The 22,075-nt window shown below is 39.0% G+C and overlaps 1 protein-coding gene across 2 annotated transcripts; it reads right to left on the bottom strand.

Moving 5' to 3' along the window:
• Positions 1-808: 808 nt before the first annotated feature.
• Positions 809-21,771, bottom strand: YTHDC1 (YTH domain containing 1). Of its 2 annotated transcripts, XM_008499594.2 has the most exons (17): positions 21,663-21,758; positions 17,466-17,567; positions 16,548-16,876; positions 16,061-16,415; positions 14,703-14,792; positions 14,164-14,217; positions 13,464-13,558; positions 11,500-11,608; positions 11,282-11,399; positions 10,166-10,250; positions 8,143-8,309; positions 5,522-5,604; positions 4,096-4,132; positions 3,964-4,003; positions 3,797-3,859; positions 2,453-2,587; positions 809-1,801 (listed from the first exon to the last, which is right to left on the bottom strand). In XM_008499594.2, exons 1-17 carry the CDS (start codon positions 21,688-21,690, stop codon positions 1,577-1,579), a joined length of 2,115 nt encoding a protein of 704 aa, XP_008497816.2. In that variant the 5' UTR covers positions 21,691-21,758; the 3' UTR covers positions 809-1,576. The 2 variants fall into 2 exon arrangements, with proteins under 2 accessions (XP_008497816.2, XP_008497817.2); XM_008499595.2 differs by lacking the exon at positions 14,164-14,217 and having other exon boundaries at positions 21,663-21,771.
• Positions 21,772-22,075: the final 304 nt, after the last annotated feature.

The raw sequence follows: 22,075 nt of genomic DNA, 5'->3' as shown, positions 1-22,075 counted from the left end.
TCTATGAAGCACTTCTCTGATTAGACACAGTATACACTCAATCTGATACCAATTTAAGCCCATTGCTAACATACATCACTTTTCTTTGCTTAGCACATGTAAAAGTTACCATAGCTGTGGAGACTAAAATACACAAAACCCAAACTACTGTCAGATCTAAAAAAAAAAAACCCCACATGTCCCCACAACTGCCACACTGTGGTCAATCCTATACTGCATTTGATACAAACAGCTTCAGCTCTCAGCAGTGTGGAGTTGAAGGTCTTGAAAGCACATGATACATTCCAGCTTTGTCACATGAGGAGTCACTGAAGTAAGGGTATGACAAAGTCCATCCAGGCAGTGCTCCTCACACAAGTTTGAAGAACTTGTATACTGCTGGAGAAACTGAACAACTTCCCCCACAGATTTTACTTTCCTTTTTTCAGTTTTACCATTGGCATTTATATTAGAGCACTTCCTCTTTATGAGAAGTAGTAAGTGATGCAGTAATCACTACAAATACATGGGGAGAGTCTGGATCTTGCAGGACTCCTGGGAGACAGGTCTGGCAGGACAGCCTCTCAATAAATCAAAAAATCATTAAGTTGAACATGTAGGGCCTTAATAGCTCTGATTAGCTACAAGAGCTAGAAGCTGACTACCTCATAGTAGAAACAGAAAAGCCATTACCTTTTATTTCAGTAGCCCTGTCCTAAATTCCTAAATTTCACCTATCACAAGAACCTTTAAACTACTGAACACCAATGCTTTCCAAGAACTGCCAGAATCTAATCAAGCTTAGGAGACCAAGAAACTCCATCTGAACTTATCTTTTCAATAGTTACCAATTTATTTTTATATAAAAAAAAGTAGCAATGTAGAATACAGCAATATCTTCTGGTTCCACACACGCAGGTTGTGAACATTCCAAGCAATGTGTACAATTTGGGAGGAGACTCGACAAGAGAATTGACCAAAATGTTACTGAACAATGGGAAGATTTTTTAAAAAGGTGAAAAATTAGATATCAATAGTGTCTTCTTAATATTGCTTTCATTACTGAAGACTGAAAAAACACTTGACTTTACAGATAGGGTTAAAAAACAGGGAGGGAGGAAAAACAAAAAAAGAAAAGGCTGCTACAACACTGCCATACAGTCAAAAAAAAGTCATACTTCAATATTTGCGTACTTGATAGCAGCATTCTCCCACTGAACCATGTGAAACTACAGGAATAAAACATCAAAGCAAAAAAAAAAATATGGCAGTTATCCATCAGTATTCAAAAACCTAGAATGAAGTCACTAAGTAGATGAACACTTACTGAGAATTAACCAGTTATCTACATTCTCAGATGTTTCCCATCCTGCTCCAATAGAAACATGAGTGTCAGCTTTGCTTATTTTGTTTTTGGCTGATTTGAGGTTTTTCCAGTTCACAGTCCAACTGCATGCTTGGAATAGAGAGGGGTCGTTATAAATCCTTCTACACAACAAACTTTTAAGTAGACAGCTGAAAATAAAACGTACTACTTGTAAACACACACAAAAAAAAATACAAGCTTTGTTTCAAGTGAGCACTGGTTCCAGACAGATTATCTCCGGTACCTGCCTCTTTCACCTCTGTCTCTTTCCCTGTCACAAATCCTCTCTCTCTCCCTCTCCCTGTCACGGCCTCTGTCACGTTCTCTGTCTCTTCTGGTGTCCCTGGGACGGTCCCGTTCCCGCTCCCGGTCCCTCTCCCGGGGTCTGCTTCTCCGCCCGCTGACGACCGCTTGTGTGCGGCGCAGGAAGTCGTCTACTCTCATGTCGTAGTCGTGCTGGGATGGAAGGACACCTCTGTTTAGTCTCTTTCCCAGATTAAAACCCCCTCCCTACTTCCCCATAAAACTAGCTCAAATTCTTGAAAAAGCCCAGCATTAAAAAAAAAAAAAAAAATAAACAGTACTCCTGGCACCCGTAAGCACAAATTTTCATCTTCAGGACAGCACCAGTGCTTCCACTGTGCTGGAGTTCAAATGCATCCCAGTAAGAGACCTGGAAGCTAAGCAGCCTCCAAAGCCAGCTAGCAAATTCCTTAATGATCTGTCCTGATTTTTGATGTGCCTGTAAAAAGTTAAAAACCACAAACTTTCCTGCTGATAAAGTGGCTTGCTGAGCGGGAGCAATGTCACAGGCACGGCCTTATTCAAACTGGGCTTCAACACAAAAAGTTTCAGTGCTGGAGAGATGGAAGCACACACCTCACTTTGTGTTCTGACACTTCTGCATCACCCGGGAGAGGGAGGCTTTTCAAAGATGCTGGAAATCTTCAGTCAATAAAAACAACTGATCTTTCCAAGGAAAACTTCATACAGGTTTTAGAAACCCACTTTATCAGTCAACACATCTCAGGTTAGACTACATCTGCACCCCAAATTCCTACTCTGGCCCACAGGCTCATGTTCCCCTCTGTCTCTGTGGACACTTACTACTCGTTTGTCTCTGTATCTTGCTTCATGTGGCACAGGATGATGTCCTGAGTATGGAGGGTGAGCTTGAGGTGGAGGTGCATGGTGCTGATAGTAAGGGTGGTGTGGTGGCTGCTCCATACCTGGGTAAGGTGGCTACAAGAAAGTCAAAGACACAACCAAGTATTTACAGTGTCATTCCTTAGGAATATACTCCTATTTTACATGAACAAACATTCTGCAAGATAAAAGGCTAGCAGAGTAGTCTTTTTTAAAAACAAGACATCTCTTAGAGGTTTTCTTTCACTTCTTCAATCTGCAAGGTCTTTCTTTCCCATATTACCAAAGCATCTATGCTTGCACTTTTTATCACAAAGGAAGCAGTGGATTTGCTGGATTTTAGGGTAACCACTTGGACAGCATACTGACTGGGGAAGCAAATACAAAAACAGGACTTTCTGGAGGCTTAGCTGTGTTTGAAAAAGCCAGTCTGACAAATTTGTTCACTTCCTTCAGTTACAAAAAAACAGAGCTGTGTTTCTGTGGAAAAAAATGAGATGCTATAGTAGCACCTCTACATCTGGTGCTGCATTTTGCTCAGTACATTCACAGTACATGTGGGAGCCAAAAGACTCACCACAGTTAACCAAAATGAGGTCCCTCAGGGCAAGAACTATTAAATACAACAAATTACTTGTTATAATTACTATTTATGCTGACATGATGGCAAAACCACAGCTATACAAGTGAACCATCAGTTAATTTCTATGTACATAGCTGTAGATACATGTGCTGATACACACATTCAACTGGGAAAAATGTGCATTTCTGTGGAGATATTTCTGCAATACAGCAGAAGACTGATTTTTAGCAGTATGCAGTATATTCTGCTACTTCCCTGCATGCCTCACTGGCCCAAATGAAGCCACACTAGAACATGCCAGCCCATTCAATGAGCCACTGCAGCAAGTCCATCTCTTTAATGCATTCGCTATTTGAGAGAAAGCCAATTACTATGAACATTTAGTGGAAAACAAAAATTTCATCATACCCTCTTGTGTAACCTAAAGGAGGGTTCTAATGTTTATTTCCTCTGAGCTTTTAGTTTCCTGTAGGTTCAAAGCAAGCCAGATTCCTGCTGCTGTAGTGCTTACTAGAATGCTGGACTACTGCCAAGAGCTAAGAAAATTACAAAATAGTTGATACCAGTATTTTTTTTCCCCTTAAGTTTTACACAGTTACAGCAGAGATACATTTTAGGACAAGGGAAGAGTTGAGCTTCTATCACATATACTAGGCTCCTCTACAGGGGAATATAAAAAGCCATAATCTAGAGAGAAAAATTGAATTCAAGAAGACACAAACCATTCCTTGCCATGGTGGTGGTGGTCCCATGTTGTGGAATTCCCTCACGTAATCATTGTAGGACTAAAATGAAAGACAGTAATATTAACATTTGTGATGAGTGTTCTCTGGCAGTGCAGAAAGCTGAATATAAAAAGCTCCCCAAAAGTCTGCATGCATCAACTTACCCCATTTAAAAATACATCTCGTCGAACTCCTGAAAATCGTCTGTTGGGAATAAAAATTTGTAGAACTAAATCCAATTTATCCATATAGGCATGTTACCAGGGCATAAAATTAATAACATGAACACACCTTACCTGTCTACTTCGGGATATCTGGGATCCTTTATATACCCTGTTCAAACATCAAGCAGTATTAATTCAAAGTTACCATCTCAAGTTAACAGTTCTAAAAAACATACTGATTAGAAACTGTCCCTTCATTTTGTACCAACTCTGAAGTTCTGTCTACCTGCCACTACCCTCCCTTTCACAACAACTCTCAAAAATGTACAACTTCTTGTAGACTGTTCAGAAAAACAGTATAAAGTACTAAGAGAAAAGAGATACAGATACATCAATAGAAACCTGCACACAGGGCAAACAAATATGCAAGGGGATATCCGTGTAAATGAAGACTTCAATTTTAATCAAACAAACTGGGAATGCCCACATATTTCAAGGGCACTACTGTCCCTTGGCAGTCAGGACAAGGTGGTTATTACTTATTAACAGTGTGTTGTCCAGATTAACAGATTCTCCTGAGAACTCTTTAAGGCCATTTTCCTACTAGGTATTGGATATAATGTTACACAGAAAATTAAAAACAACCTAAAAAATATCTGGAAAAGCCCCACAAAGCAAAGAAATTTTACAGATTAAGTTTAAATTACATTAAACTAAAATAAAGCTTCTGAGCTTCATTATTTTAAAAATTTTTGTTCTGTACTCTAAACAATAGTCTTGGAAAGCCAGGGAGCAGCAACAACACTTCTTTCAAATCAAAGAGCACAGACTTTGCAGTCAAGATGCACAGACAAAGACAGGTTCTTAAGACTTAGAAATCTACTACTGAAATAATGGAATACATATTTCTAATAGCAGTGAAGTAAGATTCTGTAGATTAGAAGTGAAACTTTCTTAATAATCGCTTCCTGAAGAAAAATAATCTGCAATATCAACCGTGTTGTGTTGCATACATTAATTTCTGGAGAACAACAAAATTAATTTCTCAAATTCATCATTAGACTCTCTGCTGAAATGCAGTGAACCTTCTCCCCTCCCTTTCTCAGGTCAAGCTAGTAAAAAAATTTTCTGAAAACATAACCAAATATCTACCATTATGTCTACATATATGCTGCTAGTTAGGCCATCTCAGCTGACTATTCCAGTTGGAAATTTCTGATAACCATTTTCCTTTGATGAGCAGTGCACTGACAAGTAGGTCAAAGGAATTCCTGTGCCTCTATTAACAAAGTGCTTGGGAAGATCATTCACAAAAATGTTTGAAGTTCTGAAGCTCCTAAAAAAGAGGGCTCAGCCTACATTAACTCTGCTCTCTCTCAACAGTGTAACACTGATTGAATTCTGAGTGAGGTGGGTTAAACCAGCAGGCAGCAGCTGGGACAAGTCTCATTTTATATCCCAGTCATAACACTGTTTTACTTTTGAAATAATGAGTACACACTAAAACAGAAAACACTTGTGAACTGGTGCACACAAATCTTCATAGTAAGATATTAACCTGGTCTTTGGTGAAACTCAGGAGGATAGTCAATCCTTGGTTTCTTTCTGCTGTTATGAATATCATAATCTTCTGGTCGACGCCTACACAAATTAGATATCAAAGATTAAACAAGGTTGCTTGGAGCATTTGTCACAGCAGAATACCTCACAGGAACAGCCTGAGCTGCCCAGGATCTCAGTTTAATCATTCCGAATTCCATCTGCTTCAACACATACTACATCTTAAAACTGGAACTCAAATAATAAGGAACAGCAGTCTGAGTAAATATGCTCCACTGTTACCTTTGGCTAAGGAGCTTTGGTAGTTAAGGAAGGAACTCCATCCAACTGTACCTTTGTACCATACAAAAGGTAACAAATTTGTCAGACTTAGGCTTTAACATTACACTTTCCACATTACATTTTGCAACAACCTACTGGGTAACAAAAGAATTTACAGAGCTAAATACAGTGAAAATAGATGGCAAAATATATTATGACAGTCAGAAGGCACAGACATTGCTGTATTTGATAGCTATGGGGTAAAGAATTCTATAAAAGGTCTATTTCCATAATAGTTACAAATAAAACTGTGCATGCTTTGTCAAATTGCTTTTTACACTGCAGCTCTTCTAACTGAGTGGGCTGATTATATTATTTACAACTATTTCTTTTCTAAGCAATTTACCAGCAATGCATTGGTGCCTTTTACAGAAAGCTTAAAGCTTTATAGTAATTAAAATAATTTGGGCTCCTTTCTATACAAACAGCTCTTTTACTGAAGGTATATCACCTTTAAGAACTTTGCTCTCAGAGAGGGAGCTTGATTACAGATGTTACATTCCAGTTGCTGTCATGGTTTAATAAAGAACTGAAAACTGGCTGCTAATCTTGCTCCGTCAAGGTACATAAATATTAATGGGACACTCCAAAGCTAACAGTGTTTCTAAATACAAAACAGCTACAAGCCCCTTTCATGCCCCCCACCCCCAGACCCCAGCAATAGAATTCCTTAAGACAAAAAATTAACACTTTCTTAAATCACTTAATTACTGTGCAACTTGCTCCACCAAGTAACAAGCTCACGTAGCTTTTAGTTTTATAGAGTAATTTCTCCTCCCCCTTCCCAACTTCAGTTTTTAAACCCCATCATCCCCAGTTACTCAGCTTTTTAAAATAAAAGCAGATTCTTTATGATGAGCAAAAAGCCCAAAAAAACAAAGCAGTTGCATCTACAGCAAAATCAGATCAAGGAAAATAAAAGCTGGTGTAAAGAATAAACATACCGCTTTCTTGTAGTTTTGAGAGTGCATTTACGACCGGTATAAAATATGATAGAAACAGTTCATATAGTAGTCCAACTACTGACTTTAAGCTGTAAGCCACATATATAAATGGAGGCCCTGGCAGGCTTGAGAAGGTGTGGTGGTGTTATATGTATAGTTTGCAGTCCATTGCAAAACCTTCACTTGTATATACTTTATTGCACTGGAAACCTCTTAGCTTAACTTCAAAAGCCATCTTGGTGCTCAGTCCTTTAAAGCCAAAAATAGGGGGGTGCTGCCAGGTTTCCTCCTACCTACTCGTTACAGTGTCCTTTTTTTTTAGGCTCAAGGAAATGGGGGCTCTTGTTGGGTATCTGTACCTACCAGAGGATGTTTCCACAAAGAGGAAACTTAATCAAGGTTTCAGCCCAAACCATACATCAGTCTGTATGCAAAGTGGCTACACGGGCAAAAGGTGTTTGGCAGAAGGGCTAATATCAGTTCTTTGCAAAGACTTCTCCAATTCTGTAACAAGTTATACCCCTTTTTTCTGGAAAATGATGTTAAGTTCATATAGCAGTGATCAATAACCATGTCGATCCTCTAAAAATACTTTTAAGTCCACAGGTACTGCCAGCATCTGGAAAGGTTGTATATACAGACACAGCAACAGCCATTCTTTTTGGTTTGTTGCCGGGTCTCCAGGGGCCACTTGATCCCTTTTGGAAAGAACCTACTGTTTTCAGTAGCTCAGCAAGATGTGTGAATTCAGTGGTTACATGTTAGAGAATATTTGGCAATGGGGTTAACACATCACGGTGACACAATTTGAAACAGTCCCAATAATGCTCCTCTTGAATATCAAAATAACTTAAAATATTTTATCCTCAAAATGAGGCGGCATCTTCTGCAAAATTCTAAGTGATCCTTATAAAAGTCCCATATTTGATAAGGCTTATCCAGAGACACACCTGAAAGAAAAGGCTTTTACAAAATATTAACACATTTTTGGCATATAAATATTTCCTTCTCTCCATCTAGCCTCCTCGTTATCAAGCCAAGCATACCTACAGCTAGCATTAACACGTTGCATTATCTCAATAAAAGTGTCTAGTTTAAACTAGACAGCACTTTTAAGAGCTTTTTTTTTTTTTTTTTTTCTGCAAAAAGCAAAGATCCCCCATTTTCCTCTTGAAAAAAAATGACAGACCGGGGAACCATGCGAAATCCTCAATGAAGCCACAAACTTGTCCATGCAGCTTGATTTGAGGATTTTCTCTCTTCTTTATCGCAGGGAAAGCTCTGACGAATCACATTCCTCCATCAGGTTATTCTGACACATGTGCCTATTATCAGTCCAAAGAACGTTTCTAACCTTCCCACGTCCCGGACTGGGTCTCGACGGGATGGGCGTCCTCTTGATCGGGGTTGTGAGTGCATTCTTCTCTTGTGCCTCATTTTATGAATGACTTGATACAAGTCAATACTTTCATCGGGAGGGAAGAGAAGACAAAGTTGGGTTCCACATTCCGGCTCAATTTCCTAGAATTAGTTAGAAGTTCAGTAGTGGTTTATATAAACTGAAGAAATGAAACTCTCCCCAAATACAGTGACAACATACGGTTAAAAAAAAAACCAACAAAACAAACAAAAAGCCCACAAGACTTTGAAGAGGCTTCAGCATCACTAGAGACAGCAACATCACTTGTGTTACCTTTCACTCTTTAGGCACTACTTAGAATTTTCATAAAACAGTCCAACACTTGGGGCAACCATATCTTCCCACAGGCCACATCACTGTTTTGCTACAAAATCAGGGGACTGTTTTTCACCACAAAGAAAATGATCACCTATTACAGAGAGAAAAGTGACACATGTAGGGAAAAATCCATTCCAGCTTCACATATAAAGCCATGGCCTCAAAAGTGAGTTCTTCACTGTATGGTTGGCAGGTCCATGAAAATACCAGGTCAATGCTTGACAGTAGCCAAAACAAGCAAACCATGTGCTTAGGATCATTAGGAAAGGAATAGAAAATAAGAAAGTAATTAAACCAGACTGGAAGTCGAAGTTCCACCCATACTTTAAATACTGGGTGCAGTTCTGACATCTGCATCTTAAAAAAAAAAAAAAAAAAAAAAGAGAAAAATAGACAGTAGAAAAGCAGGGCACCAACTGAGTGCATCAATTCCTACATGAGCAGGTCAGGTTAGGTCTCTCTACCCCTCAATAAAATAGGAATATGTGGGGTATAAGGGAAAGGCAGGTAAAGGTCTGGCACCACACACTGTCTGGAGAAGGGAGGGACAGATATCAACTTTTTGACTCCCTCTTTTGGTGCAAGAACTTGGGTCTACCAAATGAAGCTAACAGAAGCCAGGTGCAAAACAATCCAAAAAGTGCTTCTTCAGCCTGCTGACTAGTAGTCTTGTGGAATGCCTTCCCAAAGGATGTCATAAAGGTAAGAAACTTGGTGTACATATCCTCAGAAGAGAGATCCAGAGTTACATAAAACGTAAATGGATAAATGACAACCACTTCAGAAAATAATACAACTTGAAAAGCAGGGAGAGCAAGCATCAGATGATGCTTGTCCAGTACCTAAGAGTACAGAAATTTTATGAAAAAAAGATGAAAGCCACATCTGAATTGCAACTCTACAGTGAAGTGGACAAAACATTAGAAAATCCCTATTTCCTTGACCATTTAACAGAAACAAAGTTAAAAAATAATTAAAGGATTTCAGTTAAGTTCACATTAAATTAAAAACAAGGTCAAAAATATTGTTTTACTTCAGCTACCCAACAACAGGAATGTGTCTACAGGCAAAATAACACACACACAGTCTCAATTTTCCACACAGCAAGGTGATCATGCAACTCCCATCTTGCCTTAAGAGAGCAGAACACATTATTTTAGTCAGGGCTGGGTTACCTGATGATAGCAGCAACACAGCTGCATTCTGGTATATCTGACCAGACAAAGAGCCAACCCACTTAAAATCTACTTAGCAAATATTTTATAATGATAAAGTCTAGGCTCTAAGAAATACATTATGCTAAAAAAATGCAACAAAGAACCCAGCTGGAAACAGCAGAACTTGTTCTTAAAATCTGATGCTCTATAGGTTTGCATACCATACAATGCAAGGCGTATTACATTTCAAATCCAAAATATCACAAAGCATCATTATTCATACCAAGGATGAAAACAGAGTTAGCACTGTACTTTTTAACGTTTTCTTCTGCAGCAACATTAGAAATAAACAAAACGCCTTTGTCACAGTGCTCTACTGCAAGTAACAACTAGTATAAAAATATTCCAAATCTTATGTACATACAAGCTTGAAAGCAATCACTAGAAGGTGTGGATTATAGGAAAAATAAAAATTAACAAACCTGTCCATCACGTCCAATCTTTACTGGCTTATGTTCATTCCAAGGATTGGTCAGGTGAGCAGACTTAGTGAAGGGCAATTCACGCCTAAATATGCAAGTGGCATTATTTATAGTTTTTGCCTTTGTTTTCTTTTAAAACACATTACAAATGCATAAATCAGGACACTGTATACAAAACAATCTTGTTATGCCTTGCACTGTTAGGTCTCCAAATGAATGCGTTACCTATTAAGTATTAGTAATTGAAGATTTTACTTCCACTTGTTCCATATTAACCAGTATAGCCCATACTATGACAGCTTATCTTATTACAGATGTTTTTTTAGGTCTTTGTACAATGAGATTGTGCTTATTATCTCACTATTGAAATACAGCGACCAGTCTCTATGTGAAGTGGCAACTCATGGTACCTACTGAAACAAATGCTTGAGCATCTTATGAAGCTAAAACCTCTCCGAGCTGGAGGTGGCACTCAAACTTCCAGATGATCTTTATGATAGAAATTTTTCTCTAATTTCAAGTCTCACCTTCCCTGTATTAGTCTTTCCAGCAGCCCAAATTGCATGTACAACCATGCAGTGTATCTCAGTGGACCGATACAGCTCTTTTTGTTAACAGAGGTTTAAAATCTTTTCTGTAAGACATACTCAGTTAAATCCATGACCATACTGCACACAACCTCTACATTATGCAAAATTATCTGTACTGTTTAGTATGATATTTTAGAGCAGTAGCATTTTGTTCAGTCAAATAAGATACAAAGATGTCAGACAAAGAACAATATTTCTTTAGATGATTTTCTTCCCTTTTACTGAAAAAAAGTTGCTTTTACTGAAAGACTTCAGAATACAGTTTTCTGGTTTCAGTGCAAGAGACCACTGAAAGAACACAATAAAGTGCTTAAAATCTCTAAATTTCTGTCAACTTTTAAAAAATGCTTTCTACAGTGCATGTCAGGTGCAGACCCAGGTCCTACACTCAGTAACATGGTTTGGGTAGATTAGAGGACAGATCTCTGGTTGAATCCAATTTTCAAAAGAATGTTGTCAGTAACACACAGAAATGGTATTATAAGGCCTCATTAATAAACAGCAACCCACATGAACAATCATTTACCTGCAAATCCAGTCAATTTTAAAGACACCTCCCAACATTTTCGCGTTCATTCCTGCAGGTAGCACCCAGTGTATAGGTGAGCCTCCATGATGGGATTCTGAAGACAGCCTTGCAAATCCTAGAGAATTCCACATGAATTGTAACAAAGACACAACAGAAAAGCTATTGCAGGTAAAACTCACTTTCACTTACCTTGGTTATAGCTCACTTTCCCTTACCTTGGAATTTGCCACTCTCTCTTACAGAAAATATCAAAATAACACTCCTTGCTGATCTAAATGCAGCATTGAGCTTCTTTTCATTCACTGGAAGTGTTGACCATACTCCCTAAAACAAAACAAACCCAACCCCACCCCACCACCAAAATGTAAGAGGTCATCTCAAGTGATTTAGCTAAGAGAAGCACAGAGTGGAGAAAGAAAACAAGACCAAACTAGCACTGATACAAGATAAAGATATTGCCAAGTTCTATTCCTTCAGAAAATATTTTTAGCCTGTCCCATGAAATACTGGCTTTTAAATCTTTTTTGAACACTAGATGAATTTAGACAACCTGTAAAGTTTAATTTGTAATTCTAATGATGGACAGATGTATGAAAATCTTTGCCCTTAGTATTTTTAATGTATGCTCTAAGTGACTTTGGGGTCATGTATTTTTATAATACAAGTTGTGACAGAACAGCAACATATACACTGTAAGATGGGAATGCAGACTTCAGTAATTTTCTTACTATGATAGATTAGTTTAGGATAGCTTGCAGACACTGAAACTCTCACTGAAAAGTCAGAAACATGACAAAACTCCAGAACAACATTTTGAATTGCTAAGACAACAAAACTGTTCAGCCTCCCACACCTTCACCTTCTGATTCTTAACTTTTCCCTTTCACTAGCTACTGTGTAGCCATGCACAAAAAAAACCCAAAATGTTTTAAGATATCAACTGAGCTGAGCTACAAATATGAGTCTGCTGTGCCAATTTTCAGCGAGATCAACTGCTCAATCTTTTCTCTGGGCAAACTCAGAGAAGCTTATTCTGGTTTAGTATCACCAAACTTCAGCCTCAGAATATGATCTAGAATCTACCAGAAGAAATGATCTTCAATAAAAAAGGAAGGGGAAGAAATGTTCTTACATCCTACTCTGTACTTAGATTAGTGCTCACCTGACTGACAATTCATGAGAGTCAGAGAACTATTTTTTGGTTTTACCAACTCTCAATCAGATTCATAGTGCATTAGGCTGCTTGTGAAGCACTTCTGTAAATAACTTACTACACTGGGCACCATAAAAGCCAGCTTCATGACATGAAGTGGTAAAGCACTAATGTCTACAGACTGAGTGACAAGGCATCCACTCCAAGAACTTTACACTCTAGAACACTGTTGCAGCTCCAAGTGTGGAAAAGGCAGAGATAGGATATACTCCTCTAAAGGGCTAAAGCAAACACCAGTGAGAATGGTGTTTTCTGCACAATGACCCCAAGCTGGGAGGAGAGGGGGAGCCAAACTTGTCCAGGAACTTTTAAGATTAAATTAATCATTTTAATGCTAATTTATTGTAGACAATCTCCATTAATAGCATCACCTATTCTATGTATACTGTGTAACACCAAAGTAGGTATTTTCTCTACAACCCTTTCCAAATAACACATGCAAAACCAAAACCCATAGAGTGGCCTAGTGACATTCATTCCTCAGCAGCTCAAGTCCAATGCACTGGATTCCCTCCCAAGAACTCCCTTAGTACCAGCACTGCCAGGCACACATTTCTGCAATATGGTTTCAGATCCCTGAATTAACTGAAAAAGAAATTACTTTTATAGCATTAGATGAAAGGCAAAACAATCTTCTGAACGTCCTCACAGTACAGTAACATGAACATAGGTGATGAAGAAAGGGAGAAAATACTATTGCAGCATTTCCAATGAAGGCTGGTTTAGGACATTATTAAACAGACCTCGAGGCCCTTTTTAAACCTACTCTTATTAAAGTAAATGACTGGTGGTATAAATATTTTTCTAGGTTAGAGTAGCAGCATTATAGCTACCCTCAAAGAATCCAGGACAGGATTCATCCTTGCGTCCGTCAAGATCTGAGTGGTAGAGAGAAGAATGCATCTATGTGCTTTTCTCTACTATGGTGGGAGGGTTTGCAACCAGTTTGAAGAAAATTCAACATACCTTTGCTTTAGCAAGTGATACATTTTCGTGGTTGTTACTCTTGATGAGAAAGAATCTTGCATCTTGAAGGATGTATTTAAGTTTACTTGTTTGGTCTGAAAAAATAAATTGTCAAATCAGCAGAACTGTAAATATTTATAGTTGTACATAATGTTGCTTTGAGACTAGATACTTATTTGCTTAAAAATACATTGTAACCCACCCAGTTGCTACATCTGTGCATTACCACAGTCAACCAGGCAACCTGAAGTCTAAGCTGTAGAGCATAAAATGCCAGAGGAAACCAAATCAAAACTAAAACTTATATTCAGGTAAAGAGAAAAATCAAATAAAATCAGCATGATTCAGTGATGTTCCGATATACAGGATTTATTTCCTTGCTTAAGAATCTTTGGATAAATACTGGATAGCATTTGTACAAGCATGAGTTGTCCAACAGAAAAGGCTGAAATGTTCCTCTTTTCAGATGCAAGCACTTTATTTTTTTGCTCTGCTGACTCTGCAAGGAGCAAAGTGACTGAACTTTCTGCATATTGCTCTCAACACATGCAAAAGTAGCTCAAGGTTCACTTGTTATGCTCCAAGGACTTGTGTGCTCAAAGTGATTTATATCGGAACATTACTACTTGCAGGTAATTTAGTGAACAGACACAATGGTTTGCTAGGGGGCATGCATTAAAAATTCAAATTTAAATGATACCTTTTTGGACAGCACGAACGGAAGATGATAATTTCTCATGCTTCTTTTCTGAACCTGTGTTTAGCCAAAGTACATTTGTTCAGATTGAGCCTTAATAGAGATAATAAACAATTTCTACAGCCTTGTCACATACAATTTTCATTCATGACAAATTCTGCTTTCTGGCGCGCACCCACACACACAAAAACCGAAGTCAATGTGCACCAGTGTTTTGTTTTGTTTTGTTTGTTTTCTTTTTTGGGTTGTTTAGGTTTGTTTTTTTAAATGGTATTTGGACAATTTCCTACTCAGAAAACTAGTCACTGAATCATCATCTTCCAAGGAAATTAAAAAAAAAAAAAAAAAAAGTGAAAATTCCACTTAAGCAACAGAGTAGCATTAAAGTAACAAGAAAGCCTCCTTCCCCCCAAAGGTATCGACACACAACATGCCAGAAGTCAATACCAAATTATACAAAGCTACATACCCCATAAATCTCTACAGCCAGTTATATTTATTTTAGATTACACATTAAGACAAGCAATAAAGGAAAAGAATACCTGCATATGATTCTGATGCAGAACTTCCACTTCTGTCAAAAACAATTGGAGAGATACCTCTGGCTCTCTTCCTCTCCTTCTTTTTCTCATCTGAAAAAAAGATCCCATAATAAATAAAAGTATTATTTCACCCATCAAAATTGAGGTAAAAAGTACTGAGACAGGAAATAAAAAACCTGTACAAGTGAAGTTAGCATTTGGGTGTGTTTGCTGCCCCAAAAACATCACTCCCAGAAGAAGGAAATGCAAGTTACTCAAGCTTTTCATTCACAAAGGCAGACAATTTAGTAATTCTGTGCTAAGTTTAGAGACAGAATTTATCTCCTGGATGTTACAGTAAGAGTGGGTTAGGCTGCTCCCTCCAGCCTTCAGCCAAATTTGTAATATAAAGCATGAACTGTGCTGCATTAGTGATGCAGGCTCATTCACTCAGAACTGAACAAAATGACACGAGGTATGAACAAAACACTGTGGCACACAGACAATTATTTTCACTCTCAAAAGCATTAAGTTATACTGCAGAATTTTTTAGAACAGTTATTACAGCTTCACTTGTCTTTAGGTTACACCTTTCTGTTCTTTAATTCCAAACAGCTGAGCTGAGCCAAAAAAGGCATTATGTTAAGCAGGATGACCACCTACAGAGACTTCAGACAAGGAAGATACACAAGAGGAATCTTAACAGGATTGCATGTGGTTTTCATAAAAAGAAAAAAAACCACACAAAAAAACCCCAACACAAAACAAACAAACAAACCAACCCCCCCAACAACCAAAATTCAAAACTGGAAGTATTTGTGCCATTAACACTTCACATCTAAAAGTTAGGAGTGGTTATAATATACAACTGCAAAGCATTTGTTTTTATTTTCTGCTTAAAGATTTCTGAGTTTGCCCTAATAGAAATTTAGGTTTAGGCTTTCTACACTGAAGCCAACCACTATTTAAGACTCAACTATCTTCCCCTTGGGAGATTATGCTTTTACTACACCATCATGCATGGTTGCTCAACTAGATGAATACAGAACAGCTCAAAACTAACTTAAAGTGAGTCATATGGAAAACTAAGCCATTTCATATCCCAGAAAATACTAATTCTAATGTTTTTAAGTACTGAACAGGAAGGCCAAAGCAATCTAGAACACTATGAGTAGCCAGTATGGCTATCCTGATATATCCTGATACTCACAGGTTTTGGGGTAAGGAAATGCCACCTTCCAGTATATTTTTTTTTGCCTATGGTATTTCATAATTAATAGCTTACTGACTTGTGCTTACTTTTAAGAAGTAAGAAGTGGTTATTTTCACAAGCAGACAAACTTCCAGTCACAATGTACTTCAGTTTACATGTTACCTACCTGAAGCATCTGAACCAGACCCAGATCTGACTGACCCATCAGTGAAAGAGGCAGATTCAGAATCAGAATCGCTGGCTTCACTTCGTGTGTCGTAGTCATTTCCTTCCTTCTGATCTCTCTCATCCTGTTCATACTCTTCTTCATCTTCCTCCCCATCTTCTTCCACTTCTTCATCCTCCTCACCTTCATCATCCTCCTCTTCTTCCATTCCTTCCTCCTCATTCTCTGTATTGCCTTGTTCAGAGGAACCACTACTGCCAGTCTCATGATCTGAACAGTATTCCTCAGAGTTCACCTCTTCTTTAGAAGAATGGCTGGATCTGCTTGGTCTTCTGTCCACATCATGCCTGATTCTCTGATGTTTAAAGAAAAAGCGAATCAGCAGTCATAAAACATTGTCAAGAGGCACACAGAGTCTTAAGAGAATGTGCCTTATAAAAGTCTCATAGAATTGCTTTACTTATAAAGCAGTGAGAATATTTAGTACCTCTGAACCATCGGGTGTAGAAGACTTTGCCCTTCTGTCAATCTCTCTCTTCCTCATGCAAGTTTTTTCTGCTTGTCCTTTGTAAGGTTCCCTGGAACCACTCGACATGCGTGTCCTCCGATCACCATCTGGACGCTTGTTTCTGTCAGACCTCTGATACTCCTCATTCTTGTACTCTGATACTGCTTTTCCTTTTGTACTCACTATTCTCTTGTTATTGCTAACTGATGAACTAGGAGGCTTTGGCATCATCTGCCTCGATGAATGCACAGAAGGTTTCTGTCTCTTGCTTTCAGCGTTTTCCATCCTGTCGGTTCTTCTTTTTGATCCTTAAAGGGAAAAAAGCTCGGTGTTAACTCTGTTTATCAAACCAAAAACTCTGCCCTACTTTTTGTAGGCAAGTGATTCCCCTCTTGCAGGCAAAGACAGCATTTCCCAGTGGCAGGCTTTGCAACAACAGGCAAAACTGCTTGTAAGAATAGCTCATGTTCTAAAACATGTATTTTACTTTTAAAAAGCAATGTGTTAGGCTTTGGCAGGCATTTTATGGATTTTATAAATGGGAATGCTGCATTAAATGCTTATGGGATTGGTCTAAAACCCAATAATGAACTGAGCTGGAACTAGACTTGGGGATTCCCCTGCTCCATTCCCATACCACTTCTAAAACCAAAAAGGACAGCTACTTTCTAACAGAAAATAAACCCATCAGCCAGCAATTGCTTTTAAAAATTAAAAGGAAACATAATTAACTGTTCACATGTGAAAAAGCAAATGTCTGTGAAATAAAGACTTTTGGAACTCTCACTCTTCGAATCAGGTTATGAGAGCAGCTACTTCAAAGACTTTAAACCTAATAAGAAAGACAGTTTTTACCATTTACATTCCCCCAGGACTTCCACTACCAAAGTCACCTACCCTTCTTCTCACTTTTATCTTGCTCACTGTCAGGATTATACAACTCATCATCTTGGTCAGGAGCATCAGTCAAAATGTCATCCAGAACATTGAGTTCACCATCTGAAAACAAACAAACAAGAAAGCTAAAAACAACTATTACAAGTCTGGATATGTAAAATTCAGCAGAACTGTTTATTTATAAACCAAAGCATTTTTTTAGGGCTACAGAGCTGCTACAAGGCAAAAAATGATGTCTTCTTGATTTATTTCCACGATTTCCATTGGAAGGATCAAGCTAAGGCAATAAAGGAATTAAAACACATCACAGGATGCATTTGGGCCTCTGAATAAGGTCCAACTTGGCTCCTCATGTCACAAAAGCTTTGCAGGACAGCTGACCTACAAAAGAAAGCTTCCCCAAAAAAAAAGCCTGTACACAATTTGAGAAAAAGGAGATTGGGAGATAGTTGGAGTGTCAAGCAAAGATCAGGGAACTCTCTCCTCCAAATTCTTAATTACTATATTATAGTTCTTCACCCCATATTAACTCCTCTGCCTGTTATTTTGGTGTTGTTGCTGTGCAAGGCAAGTGAGTTTTGTGGTTCACCTAAAAGCACTAAAAATGCAACAGGGCAAGTTAACAAGAACATAAGCTAGATCACCCTGCTGAAGGAGGAAGAAGTAGCAGTTATCAACTTACTAATCAATTATGATCTATTCTGAAAAAACCCTCTACAATTAATTAACTTGATCAAATGGGCAAAAGTTTCAGAAAATTGCAGCTACAAGCATTTAATGACCACACAGCTTAGAATTTGTCACTGTTTCTGACTCTGTTCCACTTCGCCTGAAGCCAAAAGGGATACAGAGTGATTCTGGCAGAAGCATGATTCAACAGTTTTAAGACACTCTATATTCCAAGCACTTTTAAAAAGTAAGAGTGAACCAAGCATAAGCATGCAAAGAAAAAAATAATAGAAAATACATTAACTTTGGAACATTGCATTTTTTTGCCAGGAAAACTCTGAAATCCGTAACTCTTTCTATTTCATATTATTGTGACTGATTTTATGTGTCTAGAAAAAGGAAAGGAGAACAAATTCAAAGGATTCAGCTAGTTGATGGTAACTACAGAAGACAAAGTGTACAACATTAAGATGTAGCAGGTAAGGACCCCTGTACTGAAGGACAAATCTAGGTAAGGCAGCAAAGTCCTTCAGAGTTTGGCAACCTGTCTATCTCAAAATCTGGAGCTGCACCACAAAAAAGGTTTTGCAGCTCAGCTTGGTATTAAAAAAAAAACCAAACAACACACAAACCATGCCAGAAAAATTAGTTAGTATTATAATTTTATCTCTCTATATACTACTGGATCTAGTATGTGTGCTAGCTTTCCTGCTGGTATTTTTTCCACATTTTCTGCTGCAGGTGAATACAGAAGTGGTCCCTGAATGTACAACTAATGTAGCTGATTCAAAGGAAGCTGTGAAGAGAGAGGTGGATCAAACCCTTTCCTGGCAGGGTACAGTGAAAGGGCATTTAAATCTAACATGAAGCTGCACTGTAATTCCCTTGAGAGCAGCCCTTTGTGTTTGTAGATACCTATACATCTACAGCCAATACTCTTGCTGTTACTGATGAGATACAGAAGCCTGATTCATGGCTGTGCAACTGCTAAACATGCAATTTCCTGTCTTGTATTCTGCTTCCCCTTGGAAGACAAGGCAAGTTCAGAAGACATTTTGTTACTGGGCACTAAAGAAAAAAAAATGCACTAGGATTAGAATCTTAAACATAGCATCCATCTCAGATCATGCATATTGAACCTTAGTTTTGCTTCCCTTCTGGTGAGGGAATTGCATACTTGAGTAAACTACATTTAATTTAGCTACTGCAGTAGCATTCCAAAGTGCTAAGATTCCCACATCAGCTGGTTTAGAAATAAATGAGAAGGAAAATTTAAAGAAATAAGCAGGACTGACACGTGTTCTCTAACAAATCCCTTCTGGGTTAGGCAGGCCTGATTTATATTTGGAACGTCAAATAAGAACACAGAAACAGGAAGAGGATGAGTTCCTCCCCATCACTTTCTGTAGTTACATCTTTCCAATGCATTTTAAAATAAATTCCCAGGCTTACTGTACCACCAGCAGCCTGGTGATACAAAAAGGGCCATGTTAACATCCCTCACTTGCATTGGGTATACTGCTCAAGTGACTTCCACAACACGACTCCTCTCACTGAACTGCTAACATTCTGTCTGATGAGCTAAATTATCTCAGATGCTCAAGGAAGCATCAGAAAAGCACAGAAAAAGAAAAAGAAAACCAGTAGAGGACAGATTTCTTACAGTTCACCACTACTGAAAGGAGAAGGTCCAAATGAATCCTTTTCATTACAAACACTCCCAATTAGACTCTTCTGTAACTCATCCTTTCTTGACTCTGTAGTGTTTTGAATTCCCCCACAAACAAACAGAACTCATCTAAAAGTAACAAAGTAACTCAGAGAGGCCATTTTTCCTCTGCTGGCCATAAGCCTTAGATCTGTTTAAGGAAGGATCCAAGTAAAAATCTGATTTGGCAAACAGGATATAAACCCAGGTGATTTCAAACTCAGAGAATATTCAAGACTTATTTCCACCATTTTCAATGAGTGAAATAGCATTTATCTTCTGAAAGGAGCATAAAAAAATAACACTGCAGTAGAAATAAGTTACAAACAAATGTGCATTAATATCTGCTACTCTGTCAGAATAATCCCTTTCATAGGGCAGAAAATTAGAAGCAAGTTAAAATCAGAAACATAAAAATATTTCTTGTTTGCTACTCATTACTTGACCAGTGTCAGCAATTAAAAAACCAACCAACCAAAAAAAAACCTTGAAGGATTAAAAAAATATCATGATGCCTATCTGGATAAATCAATATATTGGTAGATATTTATAGATGACAAGACTAAACATTTCAATACTCATCCAGAGTGGCAGCACACATCTGTTTCAATGCCATCTCATCCTCTCCCACTACTCTTGCAATAATACTGTTAAGAATCAAGCTCCAGAAATAATTCTGCTCATCAGTTCTAACAAAATCTACTCGGAATTTTCCACATGATCTAATTTCTCAATAAACAGTAGAGACAGCAAAATTTCATCACTGAGAAAAAGTAATTTCATGGACATTTATCCTGCAAGAAATTTAAACATGAAATGTATTCCACAGAAATCCAAACTAACGTAAGCCCCACCACAACACCACGGTGATCCTCTACATTTTTTATAACACAGTTACTGCCTGCACTGACCATCTAAAATTTGCCTTTACCTCCTAAATGGACTACTTAGTGAAGGCTGACACGTATTACCTCATAGACAACGTGTGGAACACTCTAACTTCCACCTAGGATGACAGGCAGTTTTTAGAGTGGTGAAAATACATTACCCTGGAAACGTTCAATTCCAACTTATGTGCCCAGAGAAAGCATAACCGAATGCAAGCAGCTGAGTGAAAATCACCAAAATAATACCTGAACGTCAGCCACCTCTTGCCAAAGGAACTGTGTCTCTCGGCCAAAAAAATCGTGCAAAAAATACAGCTGCATATCCAAACAATAAAGTGATGTATATACTATATTTAAAAAAATAAACCCCCAAAACACACACACACAAAACAGCAAACAACCCCCCCCAACAAAACAACACACAAAAAACAAGCCACCAGCACCCCCCCCAAAACCAAACCAACAAGCAAAAAAGCCCACCAAAAAATAAAAAACAAAACCCCAAACAAAACACACACTTCCTGAGAGTAGATAACCAGCAATAACTCGCTGCCAATAACACGAAACTTCTAGCTCACTAACTTCTTCCTTCTCCTGATGCTCAAGTCACCTTGCCCTGAGCCCTCAGCTGTCGGGGCACTGCATTATGGCACGGTGCCCCTCTCCCCTACCTCACGCCAGCACACACAGAGGGGGTCTTTTCCCACACGCCAAGCCTAAAGCCTACAAAAACCATCCTGGAAGAGAGCCTCCCGTCCCCGCTGTCCCTCCGCTCTCCTAACGGAGGACTCCCAGCGTGAAGGCCCAGCGACAGCAAGCAAGCAAGCCAGCCTCAGGGACGGGGAACGGCTCGGAGAAGACGGGCTCCTCCCTCCGGAGCCATAAGCCGTCCCCGGACCTTCGCTATTGCACCCCAGCCGTACCCCCAGGTACCTTTTTCCTCCCGGCTATCAGCCGCCATCCCGCTGCCGCCGCTGCCGGGACGCGTCGATCGCCTAAGATGGAGGCTCCCTCTTCCCTCACGTAATGCTTCCCCCTTCCCAGCATGCAACGCTTTGTTTACGCTCCCCGCGTCATAGGGCGCTGCGTGAGAGTGGGAGGGGCGTGTGCGTGAAAAGGTCCCGCGTGTTGCGGGAGTGGGGGGTGACGTGTCACGGCCGTTGGTGGGGCGGGAGTTCGGTGTCTCCGTCAGAGCACCCACGGGGACTGCGTGTTCTCTGCGGGAGAGTGTCCGTGGGGAAGAGTGTCCGTGGGGAAGAGTGTCCGTGGGGAAGAGTGTCCATGGGGAAGAGTGTCCATGGGGAAGCGTGGCTGGGGGGAAACATGGCTGTGGGGAAGAGTGTGGA

The sequence above is a fragment of the Calypte anna genome, chromosome 4A (genome assembly GCF_003957555.1).
Source record: "Calypte anna isolate BGI_N300 chromosome 4A, bCalAnn1_v1.p, whole genome shotgun sequence".
NCBI classification, from domain to species: Eukaryota; Metazoa; Chordata; class Aves; order Apodiformes; family Trochilidae; genus Calypte; species Calypte anna.
The sequence above is the reverse complement of the archived record's forward strand: the minus strand, read 5'-3'. Positions and strand labels throughout refer to the sequence as shown.

What these genes read in the sequence shown, in the direction of transcription:
- YTHDC1 (XM_008499594.2), bottom strand. Translation starts at nt 21,690, where the DNA reads ATGGCGGCTGATAGCCGGGAGGAAAAAG. An exon ending in AAAATTGACTGGATTTGCAG is followed by an intron (nt 10,251 to 11,281) that starts GTAAATGATTGT and finishes TTGCATATTTAG; the next exon opens with GCGTGAATTGCCCTTCACTA. An exon ending in AGATTGGACGTGATGGACAG is followed by an intron (nt 8,310 to 10,165) that starts GTTTGTTAATTT and finishes AACTAATTCTAG; the next exon opens with GAAATTGAGCCGGAATGTGG.